The sequence below is a fragment of the Cervus elaphus genome, chromosome 31, assembly GCF_910594005.1.
Source record: "Cervus elaphus chromosome 31, mCerEla1.1, whole genome shotgun sequence".
In the NCBI taxonomy this organism is placed as follows: domain Eukaryota; kingdom Metazoa; phylum Chordata; class Mammalia; order Artiodactyla; family Cervidae; genus Cervus; species Cervus elaphus.
The window spans coordinates 40,393,089-40,412,141 of NC_057845.1; the positions used below are offsets into that span (position 1 = coordinate 40,393,089).

Below are 19,053 nucleotides of genomic sequence, written 5' to 3' on the forward strand. Positions count from 1 at the left end.
TAGAATAGAATATTTATTCACTATAGAAAACAGTTTATCATTTCCATTGTACCTTAATAAAAATGAGAAATTATGATGACTGGTATATTTTCCCAAAAAAAACATAAGGTTACCAAAATATGTTTTTGTTTATTGAAATATGTTGTAACTTTCATTAAACAAAATATACTTACAATCTAAATTGTAATATAAAAGTATGTGATATTAGGTTTATAAATAATGACAATACCAACTAATTTCAATGTGCTCAAGTATTTTTATTGAAACTTAAAGAAAAGGATAAACAAGGTTTTTCTATTCATATAAATGGCAGAATTCTTGTATGTAAACACAGAAGTGAAGATGATTCAGTAATCTAGCTCAGGGGAAAAACCGAGGTGTTTCCAATTCTTACAAAGGCTTTTTTGCACAATCTTTGCCTCTCTGTTAAGCGCCATTCAAACTGTTCCTAAAACATATGTATACACTCCTGCCTCAGGGATTGGTGCTTACTGTTTCCTCTCCACTACCTCACCTCTAAGATGTTACTTAAATGTCAGAACCTCAGGAAGGCCTTCTCTGGCCACACTGTAATTGCAAGCCTCTTCCCCCCATCTCTCTGTCTTATTTTTTTCCATTATACTTTCTACCATATTGTTCAGTTGAGTAATTTACAATTTTTATTGCCTCTCCTCACCCTAAGTAAGATCCTTGAAGGCAGGGAGCTTTTGTTCAGTTTGTTCACTACTGCTATCCTAGTATTCAGAATAATACTTAAGTATTTCTTGAATAAATCTAAGTCTTATCTACATATGCTGCTGCTACTGCTAAGTCACTTCAGTCATGTCCGACTCTTTGCGACCCTATGGACTGTAGCCCACGAGGCTCCTCTGTCCATGGGATTCTCCAGGCAATAATACTGGAGTGGGTTGCCATTTCCTTCTCCAGGGGATCTTCCCGACCCAAGGATTGGACTCATGTCTGTTTTGTCTCCTGCATTGACAGTCAAGTTCTCTATCACTAGCACCACCTGGGAAGTCTATGTACACATTTTCTATCAAAACAGACATGTAAATATTTAATTGAATACTGAAAAACATACTTCAATTTGTGACAAATTGGATATGAAGACAAATGGTTAACTGGAGTGCATTTATCATTGGTCTAGTTATTTGGTTACATAGTAGATGCTATTTTAGGTTGAATATAGAGTACTAGTAGAGAAGGAAATGGTTACCCACTTCAGTATTCTTGTCTGAAAAATCCCACATACAGAGGTGCCTGGTGGGCTACAGTCCAGCGGGTTGCAAAGAGTAGGATATGAGTGAGCAACTGAGCGTAGAGTACTAGAAACCATTTAAAGTTCTTTACATATATTAATTAATTTGTACTTCACAACAAACCTATGAAACAGGTACTATGTGATAAGCTTCATTTTATAGTGGAGGAGAAAAGTGAAAATGAAAATGTTAGTCGCTAACTCAGTCATGTCTGGCTCTTTGTGACCCCATGGACTATAGCCCGCCATGTTCCTCTGTCCATGGAAATTCTCCGATCAAGAATACTAGAGTGGATGGCCATTCCCTTTTGCAGGGGATCTTCCCAACCCAGGATTCAAACTAGGGTCTCCTGCATTACAGGCAGATTATTTACCATCTGAGCCAGCAGGGAAGTTAGAGGATAAATAAAGTGTCCCTCGATGTTGCAACTAACATGTAAGAAGGTAAGATTCATACTAGGACAGCTGGTATGTTCAGAACCCATTCTGAAATGAAAGTCTCCTTCTTAAAATCCTGTACCACTGTGGCTTTGCTTCACTTGTGTCCTTTTTATTCTTTTTTCTTTCAGTAAAACAGAAAATGTTGGAGATCATCATAGATGTTTAACCACTGTGGTTTTATAATCATTTATTTTTTTTCTTTTTTGCAGTGGGATGCCATTACTGAAATGGATGAACACAACAGGCCCATTCACACATACCAGGTATGCAATGTGATGGAGCCAAACCAAAACAACTGGCTTCGTACAAACTGGATCTCTCGTGATGCAGCTCAGAAAATTTATGTGGAAATGAAGTTCACACTGAGGGATTGTAACAGCATCCCGTGGGTCTTGGGGACTTGCAAAGAAACATTTAATCTATATTATGTGGAATCAGATGAGTCCCATGGAATTAAATTCAAGCCAAGCCAGTATACAAAGATTGACACAATTGCTGCTGATGAAAGTTTTACCCAGATGGATTTGGGTGATCGCATCCTCAAACTCAACACTGAGATTCGTGAGCTGGGGCCTATAGAAAGGAAAGGATTTTATCTGGCTTTTCAAGACATCGGGGCATGCATTGCCCTAGTTTCCGTCCGTGTTTTCTACAAAAAATGCCCCTTTACTGTTCGTAACCTGGCCGTGTTTCCAGACACTATCCCAAGGGTTGATTCTTCCTCCTTGGTTGAAGTAAGGGGCTCCTGTGTGAAGAGTGCAGAAGAGCGTGACACTCCTAAACTCTATTGTGGAGCTGATGGAGATTGGCTGGTTCCTCTTGGAAGATGTATCTGCAGCACAGGGTATGAAGAAACCGAAGGTTCTTGCCACGGTAAGAAAAACACATTTCAATAATTATTCATGCACTCAAATGATGGCTTTTTTCAACATACATATATTTACTTTCAGTTAATACATTTTTTATTATTATTCCTGGAAGAATTAATTGTGCAAGATATGAACTCATATTAACTGTAAGATAATTTCTGATTTTTTCCCACCTAGGAATAGTGTATGAAGATGTTGAATAAGTTATATACCATGACAAATGTTCTTCCATTCTGCCTTCAGTAGAGTATTTGCTGTGTTCACTTAATTTTTATAAAGGAAAACAACATCAATAGCAGCAACGAAAAGCAAAAGGAATTCAAAGCAGGCATTTGCTTAATTTTAATATTTTGGTGGTTCGTAGAGAATATGACAGTTTGAAACAATTCTTTCATGTTGAGTTGTAATAATTGAGTAGTACCAAGATAAGCTGAAATTATATTTAAATAAGTGAGGAATTCATATGTATGCATATGAATAATATATATGTTTTTCAACATACAAGATAGTTTATAGAAATGTTATATGTTTTGAGATTGAGTACTGAGTGTATCAGAGCTTCATTTATCCTTGCTACTATTAAATGTAATTTCCTACCATATAACACATTATTTTTTGTTTGTGTGTTTAGATAGCAGTATTTGTGCAAAATCTAATTTTTAGGAAGTTTTAACACAATGAAATGCTGATTAAGTTTAAAACCATACCTTTTATGTTTTATGATAATGACATATCTGTAATTTTAAACATGAAAAGTTTTTGTGTGAATCATTTTATGAAGGCTTATTAATCTAATAAATATATATATATATTTAAAATTTTGTGCATAATGCCTGGTAAAGATAAATCATATCCATTACATTTGGATATAGGACTCATAATCAAAACACAAATAAAGAAATGAAAGTAATGTTTGGTAAATAATAGCATAGAAGATATTTTTCCTCTCAATGATAAATTATTTGAGGTTTGTTTTTTTTTTCTGTAGCATCAATCATATTGAATTTTCTGACTTTTTGGTGATGTTATGTTCCTACCCATTAAGAAGGATGAAAATGAATAAGGAAAACATTTGTTTCTATATAGGGCCACATGTGAATTTTTTAATGTTTTATCTATTTATAAAATACGAGCTCTAGAATGCTGAAAAAGTTCACTAAATCCATCAATGATAACTATGTTAGGTCATTTGAAAATACTGTTTGCATGTAGTGTATTTTTACAAAGTATGAGCCAACTTTCTTCACTATCTAAACATTAAAATATATTTCATTGAAGCTTTATATATAATTAATTCAATATTTTCATATATAGCAAGGATTTAGAATGAAACAGAAATTTGTTGAAAATGAATCTTTTAAGAGGCACTGTAAAAAAAATATACATTGGAAAATAACACTAAAGAAAAATTCATATATATGGATCATTTTTTAATGAGATTAAGAAGGCAATAATAGCCAAGCATAAAATGTATTGCATATAATAACAATGTAAGGTTATCATACTTTGTCTTAGGTAGAAGCTGAGTCAGGGTAAAAATAAAGTTTTAAATTATTTAAAGAATAGCTATCTATGGATTTAAATGATTATTATTATTAAGTATACTTTATGGTGTTGATCATAGAATTAAAAGTAGTGACAGTTATTGATGACTAGATGTTTTTTCCTTAATATGTTTGCTCTGTGAAATTTCAATCTTGCTTGCATGCTTTAAAATTCCTTCACTTTTGAGCAAGGATGATTTTAGACAAGTGGTAATTATTGGCTTATCTAGAGCTACTGCTTGACTCATTCATTTTTATGGCTTATAATCTTTATTGTAATTTATTTGCAGAAATGAGTGGGTACAGTACAAATGCTCATCATCTTCTTGTAGCAATGGGAGAAATTGGAATATTATGCTTGGATTCTAAATCTGTTGCTTACTAACTTCCTTGTTCATAAATAAATTAGTGGTTATAATCAATGATAAAGTATATGAAAAACTATTACAAGAAAACACATGTGCCTGGTTTCAATTGAATACAATGAATTGCTATTTACAAATACAAAGTTGATGTCGGGACTTCATTTTTGTGAAGGTATATTATACTACCAACAGTTTCCATTTTAAAGTATTTATTTGTGTTCTTGATGCTTCATAGTGCCCCTTTCTATCCTCTGATAATAAATTTTTATTGATTCCATTGCTCTCTACAAACAACTTATCTCATAACCAAACCTCAGAATTATCTATAACCTAAATGACATATTAATTGGAATATACATGACTAAAATACAGCTCAGATAATAATGTGACTGTATGCTTATGTATATATAATGGGAAAAGAAAGAACAGTATTTCTATGTCATTTTCTTTTGTTCTGGCTTATTCTGTTAGAACATTATCTTAGCTATTAACATTTTTTAATATCTGATGATCTGTTAATAATTTTGATTTGTAGTAGAAATAACTATAGAGTTGTATGTTTCAATGATCTATTGCTATTGAGTAAAATAACCCCAAACTTAATAACTTAAAGCCACGGTGATTTATGACTTCTCAGGTCTCATATGTGGGTAATTCTTTTGCTTATTATAAACAGAGGTCACTCATGAGACTGAATTCAGCTGGGAGTGTGACAGGGATTGGAATGTCTAAGATTATCCCTTATATTCCAGGGCCTCTCTCTATATGGCCTCATTCATTAAAGAGTTTGAATCAAAAATTTTTAGAGTATAGTGGTTGGCTTAAGAGGGAGTTTTTCACATGACTAGGTATAAAGTGAGTTTACAAGGGGACTGCAAAAGGGCTGAATCCTGGAAGTATGTTTATAGGAAGCTGCAAGATTAAGTATACTGCAGTCTTCTCTCTTAATTCTCATGACTAATGCCCCTCTTTCATGCTCAGAGGCTCACATCCTCCCAAAGATCTATTCTATTATGACATTGTGTTGAAGTCCAGAAGAGCTTCATTGAAATCACTTATGGATGTGAATGAAGCTTCCCAACTAAAGCTGTCCTTGACCTGGAGAACTAAAAATCAAACAAGACACCATTGTTCCTCATGTATACGACACACATGGGCAGGAATAGAATAATTGTAAAAGGTTCTCATGTTCCTAAAAGCAGGGGATGTAGCAGTCAGTGGTTCATTGTGATTTAATAAGGCCACACATTTAAAATGGATTCATTCATGTGTCTGATGCTTCATCTAGGATGCCGTAAAGTCACTTAGTGTCAACCCTGATAGCACTTTTAATATATTTCATTTTAGAAAAATATTCTGTGTTTTTACTTTCTCTTTCATTGAAAGTAGTTGGTCATCATTGCCTTTCAAGGAGCTTCACAGTTTGGTCATATCCTATTATTTTCTGACTTTGGCAAGTTCTGTCTCCTGTTTTTGTTACTTTTGAATAATCTATGTATTTTTCCTGTCTCTCGCTTTTTTTCATATTTTATCTAACTGCTTGCATCCCTTTCTTCTTCCTTTTCTGTGGTGGATTTTTATTCATCCTTCAAGGTCTAACACAGATGTCATATATTTGGATCTTCACAAAGTTAATGTCTCTGTCATCTCTGCTATAATTTGTACTAATTATGTGCCTGTTTTACCAGGCCTGTCAGATAAAAGAGATATATTTAATATCATTTCTGTAATAAAGAGTAAGAAATTTGTTGATGTCAATGATTAGTAGAACCAGGTTGTACTGAACAGTTAAAGATAGAAGTCGTTGATATACTGACAACGTGCTGTTTCTTCTTATTTCTGTGAGACAGGAAACTTTTCTTCAGGAAGGGCGGTGGTATTTTAGATATGGAAAGCCATTGAAAATATGGTTACCCTTCATTTTATGAATCATGATTCTAAGGTGTAGAGAACAGAATTTTATTCCCTGGGGTGACTCAGTAAATAATACTGTATTTATAACTAAAGCCTTGATAATTCTCAATCTGGTCTTTATGTGTTTTCTCCCCCTCACTTCCTCCCTCCCCTCTCCCCCTTCCTTTTATTTCCTCATTCAAAGCACCTCTGCTCCTACTATGCTGCTTTAACTTTCCCTGCCTGCCACAGTGCAGAGGAGGCCCCAGTTGCTCATCATTAATTAGGCCCTTTTTGCTCCGTTTGTTTTGTGGAGTCTGATACGGGCACTATTAGAACAGTGTCTACATGCTGCTGAGAATGATGGAAAAATACAGATTTATCTGGAACTTTGTTGTTAGAGATAATAAACAGGAAAAATTACAGTGAGGTTTTAGAAATAATCATTAATTATTTAAATACATTTGAGAAGTCTTGGCCTACTATGTAACAAAGGTACAGAGGAGCCTGGCGGGCTACAGTTCGTAGGGTCACAATGAGTCGGACACAACTGAAGCGACTTAGCCCACAAGCACACATTTTGTCCTAAAAGTTATACTACTAAGTGTTTCAAACTGTGATTCCTTTCTCTGTAATGTTGTTAAGATCCAGCTAGATCCAAATTCTAGAAGCACTAAAGAAAGAAGCACTTTTTAAAAAATTAATTACTGTATTTTACTTGGAGGAAAATTACCTGCAGTATCGTGGTGTTTTTTGTCATACATCTACATGAGTCGGCCACAGGATACATGTGTCCTCCCCCCTGACCCCCTCACCCCCCTCTCCGCCCTCCCCTCCGAGTTGTCGGGGCCCCGGCTGCTGTTGCCCTGCTTCACGCACGGAACTCACACTGGTCATCCGTTTCACCTGTGGTGATGCACGTGTTTCAGTGCTATTTCCTCAAGTCATCCCACCCTTGCCTTCTCCCACTCAGTCAAAAAGTCACTCTTTACATCTGTGTTTCATTTGCTGCCCTGCATGTAGGATCGTCAGTGTTTCAATGAGGTTTAAATAGACATAAACATTATATTAAGCAGATATGCTAAAATTTAAAACCAAGCACAATAATTTGGGTTACTCTGCATTATAGGTAGTGTTTTATAGTTGACTCTAATATCTCTATTTTTCATAACTTTTAATTTTGTTTCATAGGTTCATAATTAAAATTGTCATCTTTGGACATATTGATGTTACAGATTTAATTTTTTTAATTGTCTTAATTTATTCTACTAGGGGCTTGAATAAAAAGTAGCATTGATTCATAAAGCATTGATTCACATCAAATAGTCTTTCACTTCATATGACTAAGACTATCTTAACACTATGAAAGAAAATTGGAAACAATTAACATACAAAATTGAACAATTTTTGTTGAGATCTGACTTCTGAAATGACATGAATCCCTAATAAACTCCTCTTGGATGTTAATTTAGAATAAATCTCATTTAGGTAGTGGCACTTGTACTTGCAGATATTGTTTAGGGTTTGGTACTTTAGACATGTTTTGAATATATATGTATATTTATTGCAAAGATACCTTCTTTAAGCTTTTAAATACCACATGAGCTAATTTAACAAAATAGCATCTGACTGTGAAAATTAAAGTTCTGAAACATTGTATCTTATAACTTTTCCTAGAAACATGCTTTTAGTTATTTCCCCTCTAGTGCTGCTTTAAGATTCTAGAGGAAAGGACGGTGGCGATTCTTGGACCATTGCATTATTGTTCACAGAGGTGAATGGGATATGCAGGGCCTCTGGTGACATAGCTATTGATCTGATCTCCTTAAGAGTGGTGTTATTAAGGCTTCATGACTCTGTCCTCTCCTGCAGTTCAGAAGCATTTATGCTCTGTGTTTTCTGTCTAATCATGTTATCAGAGATGATTTGGAAGCAGAGAGCATAAAGAAAATTTGAAACACAAGGATTTTCTGGCATTAAATAAGGTGGTTTGAGAATGTGATGAAAAGCTGAAAGGTGAGATTGGGATCAGAAAATGGGGCCGACTTATTGGTCCAAACAGTATTTTCGCTTTCTAAAGGTTATCACAACCTGAATATAAACTCTTACAATATAACCTTTAATTCCAAATAAAGCTGCTTTATTGCATGAAGCAATTCCAGATTATCATCTGGGTTGAGAAAATATGAAATCAAGAAGCTTGGAGCCATCTAAAAATAGAATGTATTTCCAGACAAAACAGAATAAAGTTAAATAACTGTATTGTAGTTTCTTCTTTGTCACAGTTTTTAAAATAGGTTAAAACATAGACTATCTTGAAATTGATCATTCTTCATAAACTATTTTGACCAAATTTTAACTTCAGTTTTAGTCTCTGATTTACTCTCTGTCAACCTGAAAGCTATAATCCTATTTCTATAGGAGCTATGCTTAATTAAAAAAATTTTCTGAACACATATGTTTTTAAGACGGGATAAAATTATTCAGTATCCCTGTTTTCCTTCTAAACGTGACACATCATGTCACCCTCTGAAATTGCTACCTTTCTTGTGAACATTGTTTAGAGTTTCAGTTTTGCCTTTTAAAGAAGCAAAATCCACAGATTCATAAAGTCAGTACTTAGATATATCAAGCTATATTAACAGATTTTTTTTTCATTTTTTTATTTATCATCTCCTTTCTTCTGGGTTCATTATTCTATTAGTGAAGTATATCCTTTGGTAGATCTTTTGGCAAGGTTCTATAATTTGAAGCTCTTTATTTAGTGGATATCTATTTTGTCTTCCCTTTTCATTGTTTGTTTATTTAGGTACAGAATACTAAGTACAGAATACTAAGGTATAGAATACTAAGACTATTAATTTCCCTCAACACTCTGAAAGTATTATTTCCTTATCCACAATAATCTATTGTTGTCAGTGAACATCTGATGATCTTAACTGTCATTCTTTGGGAGATTATCTATAGTTTCCATATTTTTGGTCTTCAGCCACATTATTTATGTAATTGTTATGAATTATTTTTTTTTCCTGCTTCACTTCACATTTTGTGTTTTAACCTGAAAATGTGTGCATGTGTGTGTTACTCTATTCTGTTCTGTGTTTCTAGAATACCTGTGAGATATTTGTTGAAGACTTTTAATATTATCTTGTTTATCTCTGATATGCTTTTTTTAAAAATTTTCACTCTTAGGTGATTTCCAGGTTATGAATTTTTACTTAGGCTACATCTGCTTAATAGATTACTTCATCTATTTAATTTTTTTTTCATTCTCACTTACTACTATTTTATTTTTGCCTGTTTAGTTTCATAATTTTTTATGGATGTTGTTTTATTCTTTGTGGATTTTAAAGTTAGATTCAAATAACTTTGGAAATAAATTGGGTCTACATATTATTTCTAAGCATTAGTGTTGACATGTACTTTGGAATTGTAACTTGTATGCTAACTTGTTTTCTATGTCTTTTTTTTAACTTAGAGCGTTTATAGTTGAACTAATCTTCCCAAAGGACTTAAAAGTAAAAAATTTGAGAACCCTAAAAAGTTTACCTTAGAATCCATGTTAGTATTCTGGTTGAGAAGAGTTCTGCTCCATGCAGTGATTCAGGGATATAGGATTTCTGGCATTTAGTGGGCCAGCCATCTCCTAGAGCTTCATAGTTATCCATGTCCAGCTCAGAAGTTGTAAAGAGATTGGAGAAGGTATATGTGCTGCTTAACCAACTCAAATCTGAAGAACCACATTAATTCCTCTTGTGTACTAGCAGTAGGAACTAATTATGTGGCCAGACCTAGCTGCAAATAGGGATGGGATGTATTAAATGCTATCCCTGGTTCAGTAGTCACTTTCCAACAACAATTCTGTATCACAGAAGAAGCCCAGTTTTCGTAGATCCTTTCTTATCTCTGCAGTAGTCTGCCAGCTCACCCAGAGTGTAGTTCCTCATCCTCGTATATACAAATACATTTGTCAGTACAAAGTTTTCTCCATCAGGTTCAAATATGAACTCTTGTCAGCTGGTGACCTACACATTAAATAACAAGGCATTTACCTTAATACAAGACACACAATGGTTGAAATAAATAGAAAATTGCCATTAAAAAGGAGAATAATGGGAAGCAGACAGCTGTGAGTGCTCCACAGCAGTGAGGGGGCAATGTTGTCAAGAACCTCAGTAGTTGAACAGATGCTGTCAATGGGCCTCAGCTACACAATCTGTGAACTTCTTATTATCCTTACAATTTTGAATTAGTTATGGGTGGCTGAATGACTTTCATACTTGTTTTGTGATCATCAGTATTGGGTTACTCCAGAGTCATTTCATAGTTATAGGCTTTTTTAAAACAGACTCACGATTTGTTATCAGTAAGATTCTCTAAAAGTCACAGTAGCCTTTTAATCTGTTTGTCAATTGTACATGTCAGAAACAACACACAAAATCCACACCTGGAGTTTTTTCTTTGTGTATACACATACACACACACACACACACACACACACACACACACACATACACACACACATACACATGTGCCCTTCAACTAGGGTAATATTTAAAAGTTGAGAAGACAAAATTCCAAATTCTAGAACAATGTTTTCTTAAAAACCTTGGCATAGAACTGACATATACATTTCACTTACAGTTGCCACAGTTGTAAAAATGACATAATCAATAGAGTAAAACCTTCTTTATGTAAACTTTAGTACTAAGCTAAATCCAGTATAATCAGGATTTTTTTGATCAAGAGACAGGCGGTAGGCTATGTATTAATGTTCCACCGAGCCAGATATTAACTGAACTAACTGTGCTAAATGAAACATTATAAGAAAAGTTATTTCTATAAACTTAGGCCTCTTTTTCTGTCCACAGAAATAAATGGAATTAAACTGTTTGAAAAAGGGATGATCACTTCCATGAAGTAACCATAATAGCAACAGGGGACTTTCAGAATAAACTTTCCAATGGGATATTATTTAGTACATTGAAGGTATAATGGCAAAATTTTACTAGAGAAGAAAAATATCACACTTTTCATTATATAAATAGAATGTAATAGCAAAATACTGTAATACATATGTATAGAATACAGATTAGTTCATATTCTAAGCATCATAACAGCTATAAATAGTAAATTATATCATGCATGTTAAAATCTGAGGATAATTTTATGTTATACACTTTTTTCATTATATATTCAGAACTAGCATTGTATCTACAAGGTACAGTTGACTGTATCCTACACATGAAAAAAAATGTACTAATTTGTGTTTTTAGATTATTTACATGTCTAAGCTCTAGGGAAGTGTATTTCAAAGGACTGCATAGTTCTGAGGAAAATAAGCATCAAAGGAAAAACTTCACACGGAAAAAAGGAGTGGGTGAGAGGGTTGGAGAATAGTGTCTCTGATATAAATATACTAAAATGCTTATTTGGTTTGAAATAGAGTTTTATCTTTTGTGAGAAAAGCATTTTTTAATTTTACTTATAGTAACACTTATTATAATTACCTAGAAAGTGATGATAAACTGAAATAAGCATTATGATATTATGGGGGTCATTCTTAATATTTTTGAGTCCTTTGAAATAAGACCTAGCAGTAAGTTCAGTTGGTCAGCGGTGTCCCATTTTTGTGACCCCATGGACTGCAGCATGACAGGCTTCCCTGTCCATCACCAACTCCTGGAGTTTACTCAAACTCACATCCATAGAGTCTGTGATGCCATTCAACCATCTCATCCTCTGTTGTCCCCTTCTCCTCCCACCTTCCATCTTTCCCAGCATCAGGGTCTTTTCCAGTGAGTCATTTCTTTGCATCAGGTGGCCAAAGTATCGGAGTTTGATCTTTAGCATCAGTCGTTCCAATGAATATTGGGATTGATTTCCTTTAGAATTGCCCGGTTGGATCTCCTTGCAGTCCAGGGGACTCTTAAGAGTCTTCTCCAACAACCATCAATTCTTGGTGCTTAGTTTTCTTTATACTCCAACTCTCACATTCGTACGTTATTACTGGAAAATCCATAACTGACTAGATGGATCTTTGTTGGCAAAGTAATGGCTCTGCTTTTTAATATGCTATCTAGGTTGGTCATAACTTTCCTTCCAAGGAACAAGTGTCTTTTAATTTCATGGCTGCAGTCACCATCTGCAGTGATTTTGGAGCTCCAAAAAATAAACTCTGTCACTGTTTCCCTTGTTTTACCATATATTTGGCATGAATGATGGGATTGGATGCCATGATCTTCGTTTTTTTGAATGTTGAGTTTTAAGCCAACTTTTTCACTCCTCTTTCACTTTCATCAAAAGGCTGTTTAGTTCTTCTTCACTTTCTGCTATAAGGGTGGTGTCATCTGCGTATCTTAGGTTATTGATATTTCTCCCAGCAATCTTGATTCCAGCTTCTGCTTCAGCCAGCCCAGCATTTTGTGTGATGTACTCTGCATATAAGTTAAATAAACAGGGTGACAGTATACAGCCTTGATGTACTCCTTTCCCGATTTGGAACCAGTCTGTTGTTCCATGTCCACTTCTAAGTGTTCATTCTTGACCTGCATACAGATTTCTCAGGGGGAAGGTCAGGTGGTCTGGTATTCCCATCTCTTTCAGAATTTTCCAGAGTTTGTTGTGATCCACACAAAGACTTTGGCATAGTCAATAAAGCAGAAGTGGATGTTTTTTCTGGAACTCTCTTGCTTTTTCGGTGATCCAATGGATGTTGGCAATTGGATCTCTGATCCTTCTGCCTTTTCTAAATCCAGCTTGAACATCTGGAAGTTCTTGGTTCACATACTATTGATGCCTGGCTTGGAGAATTTTGAGCATTACTTTACTAGCATGTGAGATGAGTGCAGCAGTGCAGTAGTTTGAGCATTCTTTGGCATTGCCTTTCTTTGGAATTGGAATGAAAACTGAACTTTTCCAGTCCTGTGGCCACTGCTGAGTTTTCCAATTTGCTGGCATATTGCGTGCAGCACTTTCACAGCATCATCTTCCAGGATTTGAAATAGCTCAACTGGAATTCCATCACCTCCACTAGCTTTGTTCATAGTGATGCTTCCTGAGGCCCACTTGACTTTGTATTCCAGGATGTCTGGCTCTAGGTGAGTGATCAGACCATCATGATTATCCAGGTCATGAAGATATTTTTGTATAGTTCTTCTGTGTATTCTTGTCACCTCTTCTTAATATCTTCTGCTTCTGTTAGGTCCATACAATTTCTGTCCTTTGTTGTATCCATTTTTGCATGAAATGTTCCCTTGGTACATTTAGAATCAAACCCCATGCCTGCCAGAAATGCTCAGAGGGCTCAAACAAATCTTGTGTGCACCAGGACACAGAGACCCCAGTAGACACTGGGATAGACCTTACAGAGACTGAGACGTAGTAAGACCTCTAATGGGAAATAAAGTGTGTGTGGCCTTTTAAGTAAATAGTTCTTTTTGTACTTGAAATTTTCCCTTTTGGCATATAATACTATACAATGGAAAATTTTAATGTTACAATATTTCTCCATCATTTTTCTGTATAACCAGTTACTAGTATTTTCATTCTGAGCTTAGGCTAAACTGTTTGTGTTTAGAATAAGTTATAATAAGACAGCATATAGTTATTACCGAAGATGGTAGTCTCTGTTTTACAGGGAATTATAGAATGGTAATAAATTTAAAGGGATAGAGTTTTCCAGCTGCCAGTTGCTCTATACAAGGACCATCAACATAGAAAGTAGCATGCAGTACCAAGATTGATGGGAACTTTGGGCGCATAAAAACAAGCTCTGCTCTATCTTCAGCAGTGGACAAGGAAAAGGCATGATTTATTCCCATTATTTGAGAGTATCAAAAGTGACTGCTATAAAAAGTCATGAAAACCTCTTGAAAGATGCATGCCCTGTTCTTTTGAACAGAGATAAACAACTGTTGACTTGGATAGAATTCTTTAAATAGTATCACTATTTTTTGTTTTTGTTTTTATCTTAAAATGCCTTATATCCTTATTTTATTTCTATTCTTGTTTTAAGCTTAGCTAATACTATTCAAGATGGTTTACTTTTCCTACCATGGTGAAAAATTATATTCTTCTTCTCTATAGCAATCAATTAGATATTAAAAATAAAAGTAACCAGAAAAGCTTTAATTGGTAAAATTTTGAAATGGCAATAAGTATGGCTTATGTGAGAGCTTTTCTAAATTGCATTATGACTAATAGAATACACTACTTAAAGGCTAATTCTGTGTGTGTGTTATAGATTGCTAAATGTGAATTAGTTTTCCATGCATGTAAAATACTCTACTTATGTAATTTTAAAAATTATCCTATTCAAAAATGGGATGCATTAATTAGGTAAATATTTTTATTCACAATGGTTACTAAATTTTTTCAAAAGTCCTCTGGCATCTATTGAGGTGACCACCAAATATCTTTGTATAGATATAGGTGAAATGTTATAACAATGTATTTCCTTAGATGACCCATCTTTGACTCAGTAAAGTTATCTGGTCCTAGCACATTATTACTTTAGTGCTGAATTATGTATTTTTACTTTAATTTGTTAAAAATTGACACGAGGATATTTTGTGTAATGCAGTGAATTACAAATTTGTTTTGAGTGATATAAGGAAGAGTAGAATAATTCTATATATATACTGTAGTCTTGTTTGAGATGTTTAAATATTTGTAAGATATAAATGTTAATTTAGAATTATAAATAAATCACTCTCAAAATTCGTATTGTTCTGCCACTATGAACTCAGCAAAAATGATTATAAATGTTATATGAAATTGAGGCAGAAATTTCTAGAAATTATAGGACTCTGAAAACTCAGTTCTTTTTTTTAATTTCAATTTTTTTCTTCTCAGGTAAGCATCTCACTTCTTTAACCTAAAGCTAAACTCTTTGTTACAATTTCCAGGCATTCAGAGGCCTCCTTGGTCTGTTAAGTCATAAAACATTAAGACCCAGAAGGGGACAAGCATTAACTGCTGTCCAGCTTATCAAGTATGCCAGAGGGACTGTTAACTCTTAAACATACATCTGGTCCTTAAACAGTTGCCTGGGTTCAGGGGAAAGGATCGTGGGCTGATGACTCAAGGTCTGAAAAAGCTTAGAAACTGGGGATAAAAACCATAAAAATGTCAAATTAGGTACTGTAATCTTCAAATTGATTGGTCGAAAATGACATATATTAAAGTCACAAGCCAACCAAGACTGTACAGATCAGTACTAGTAAAGATATAAAACCTAATCCCTGCCTTTTGGGGGTCACTTGACCCTTTCTGAGTGTCTACGCTGAGAGCTTTGTATCTCTCACCGTTAAAATAAACTCTGCCTGTGTGAATGTTTGCTTGTTTGCAAAGTTCATTGTTTGGCTCCATGAACAGAACTGTTTCCTTTTTCAAAACAGTAAGTGGAATAGTATAGAGATTATTTAAAGAGGATAGTAAAGGAGAGGAAGAGCCCTGGAAGGCATTAAAATATACTCAAGAGAAGATATTCAAAACGTGTAGTAATTCCAAAAGAGATATATTTATCAAGGGCACCAGGTACATAGGGGAAAGTAACGACTACATTACATGAAACACTTTAATCTATGGTAGAGATCACTGATTAATAGGAAGAATAAATGGATTATTTAATACCATGGTTTTTACTTTATAGGGATTAAGATCGGGGAGGGAGAGCAACAATGATTTTAGAAGTCCCAGAGGAGTTAACCTTCACCACTGAGGCCATCTTTCTTTAGAATGTGAGCATTTAGCCTCTGTAAGTGTTGTTAGTCGCTTAGTCGTGCCTGACTCTTTGCGATCCCATGGACTGCAGATTTTCCAGGCAAGGATACTGGAGTGGGGTGCCATTTCCTTCTCCAATTTAGCCTCTAATTATACCTTAGTTTCACTTCACTTTCACTTTTGGGATCTATTTGGGGGCCAAAGTCCCATAGAATTTCTTGTTGCAGTAAAATGAAGCCTAAGGCAAACTTTTCACAACAAAAAGTTGTTTTGCAGAATGCAAATTAGGATTTTCATGCAAATTTACAACTGTGATGAAACAATAATTTTTGAAAGAGGAAGAGTAAAAGAGAAACATGAAAATAAGGTGTCACTTAGGTATTAAATATGGATTCTGATCAATCAAAGGAAAATCCTATGTATTTCTGACATTATGACAGAAAAAAATCCTTGTGATACCTTGTTAAAAACTGAGTTTTTTGAGGGCAGCTGAGTCTGTGGAGTCACCCTAGGACCTGTAGTTATTTTCTCCTCTTTCACTTCCTGCTGCAGATAATGAATTAATCTGTTCCTCTGTAGTAAACAAACAAACAGACAAACAACAACCATAAGGCAGACTTTATTCAGAGGTACTACTGCAATGGAATTTCACAATAGCAGAGAGAAATTGAGCTTAATTCTGAATACAGCTATTAAACATGGGAATTTACAGCCATGGAGCATGGTGTGGGTCAATGGATGGAAAATTACTAAAACATCAGCTGTACAAGGAGGGTTTCTGGCTAAACCAACCTGACAGGATTCTTTTTAATGACAGACCAGGATGACCAGATACTACCTGGCACATGATGGGAGATGAGAGATTGATCAGATATTCAGTGTGGGGGATTCTGTCTAATTGAGCAAGATTCTTGCTAAAACTGGACTCTGCTGGAACAGAGATGAGAGTTCAAAGTCAGGGCTGATTGAACAGAGGGTTCTGAAGAGCCTGACTAAAAGTTTGGTCAAGGAGAGAACTTTTGTCAGTATCATGTAATACTCTAGCTGGAATCAGTATTCTACACCCTGGTTGCCATTCTAGCCCCTTTTTGTAAATAAAATCTTTTAGAGCGCAGCAAAATCCATTCATTTAAGTAGACTATCACTGCTTTCAAGGTGCAGTTGCAAAATTGAGTAGTTGCTTCAGAAACTCTATGGCCCATAAACCTACTATATTTACTGTCTAGTCCTTTATGTATGGTGTAATGTTCTTGGTAGACTTCTTCCCTATAGGCAAATTAATGTATCTATATAGCTGGGAAATATAAAATAAAATCATCAGGCTTGTTCTTTTAAGCCTGTTATTAGTGTGTAACATTTCTACAATGAAACAGAACAAAAATTCTAGTGTGACTGTTTTCCTTACAAGTTACCTATTTTTTTTTAATTCAGTCATTTATTAAAGCATCTGTGCTAAGAAATATGATTTCAGAAATGTTCAATAGAGGATTTAATATTGATCTGTTTTGGCAAGAAATTATTTTTATCAAAATATAGAAATATGTGAGAGAAAAAAACAGATTAGTAATAAATGTAGGGTATATGTGTGTATTTTATTAGAGCAATTTTTTTTTTTTAAGTGTTGGCTGTTTCCTGATGAGACCTTTTTAAGAACAGTCTTTAAAAAACTCTCTCACTGTGAGGCATCTTGACTAGTTGCCATGCCGGACATTGAAAATGTATTTGTTAAAAATTGGTGAGTTAATAGTTTATACGCTTTGTGGAAAACTGTATATAGGAGCAAATGATAAGTAAAATTCAGATTGTCACTTAGACACTGCAAGGAAACAGATTTTTATGTGAACCAAAATACTCAGTTTCCAACAGGTCCCCGTTTTTTTCCTCCCTACTTTCAGGTTATATTGTACTTTCAGCAATGTAAAATATGTTTTTATTACTGTGAGTCATAGGCTTAACAAACATTTTATTGCATACCTATTACATCCCGAACTACAGCTGATTTGCTATGAACGACCATGGTCCCTGCCACACAATATACACAAAATTTGCCACACAATATTATTTCAGTAATTGTGCTATTGATTTTGTGAAGGATGTACATTCACATAGAGGCTGAAATTTTATATACTTTGCTCAGTATGTTATAAAGCATACTTAGAATGGGCATTTTGAAAAGATTCTCCAAGTTGTTGATAATCTTGACAAAAGAATCTTTTTACAAAGATATTTCTAAAAAAGCCATATATTATACCTTTTTAAGGTATAAATAAAAATCTTTATTTTCAGCTAAAATAATGGTTTCATTTTATAGAACATGTATTGTGTAATGTTATGTGCATGCATAGGTGTTTTGGGGGGTATATTATGTCCCACAGCCCACTTTCAAATTTATTATTGCTATATTTTGTTGTTTATTTATTTTTCTATTTCTTTTTCTTGTTGCTCCCCCCACCATCTCCCTTCATATACCCTTTGAAAAAAATCAACGTAACCTGCTGGTGAATATTTTATCATTATTTTCATCTATATTTGAGATATCTTAGACTGTTTACTAACTGATCAAACTTTCCTGCAGAATTGTGATTATATGATGCCACTTTTATTCTTGCCTTTTCATGCACCTAGATATTTAAGTCATTCATCACACTTTAGTTCAGTCAGTTCAGTCGCTCAGTCATGCCCGATTCTTTGCGACCTCATGGACTGCAGCATGCCAGGCTTCCCTGTCTATCATCAACCCCTGGAACTTGCTCAAACTCAAGTCCATAGAGTCAGTGATGCCATTACACTTAATCACAACTAAGAAAGAATGGGTTCTTTAACACTAGCGCCACCTGGGAAGCACTTTAGAAAAAATCATTTGATATTTAATCTTAAAATATATTTTCTGCATTTCATTGTGAGCATTATCATCTCCTTCCTAAGGAGATTGTCTAGCTCATGGTATTCACTGTTTG

General features: G+C 34.6%; 1 protein-coding gene across 1 annotated transcript in view; it reads left to right on the plus strand.

The window, feature by feature from the left end:
• EPHA6 (EPH receptor A6) overlaps positions 1 to 19,053 on the plus strand; it is a 924,354-nt gene that overhangs the window by 178,723 nt on the left and 726,578 nt on the right. The window contains exon 3 of the mRNA XM_043892992.1: positions 1,909 to 2,572. Within this exon, the coding sequence (XP_043748927.1) occupies positions 1,909 to 2,572 (664 nt within the window). The remainder of the gene's footprint in view (positions 1 to 1,908; positions 2,573 to 19,053) is intronic.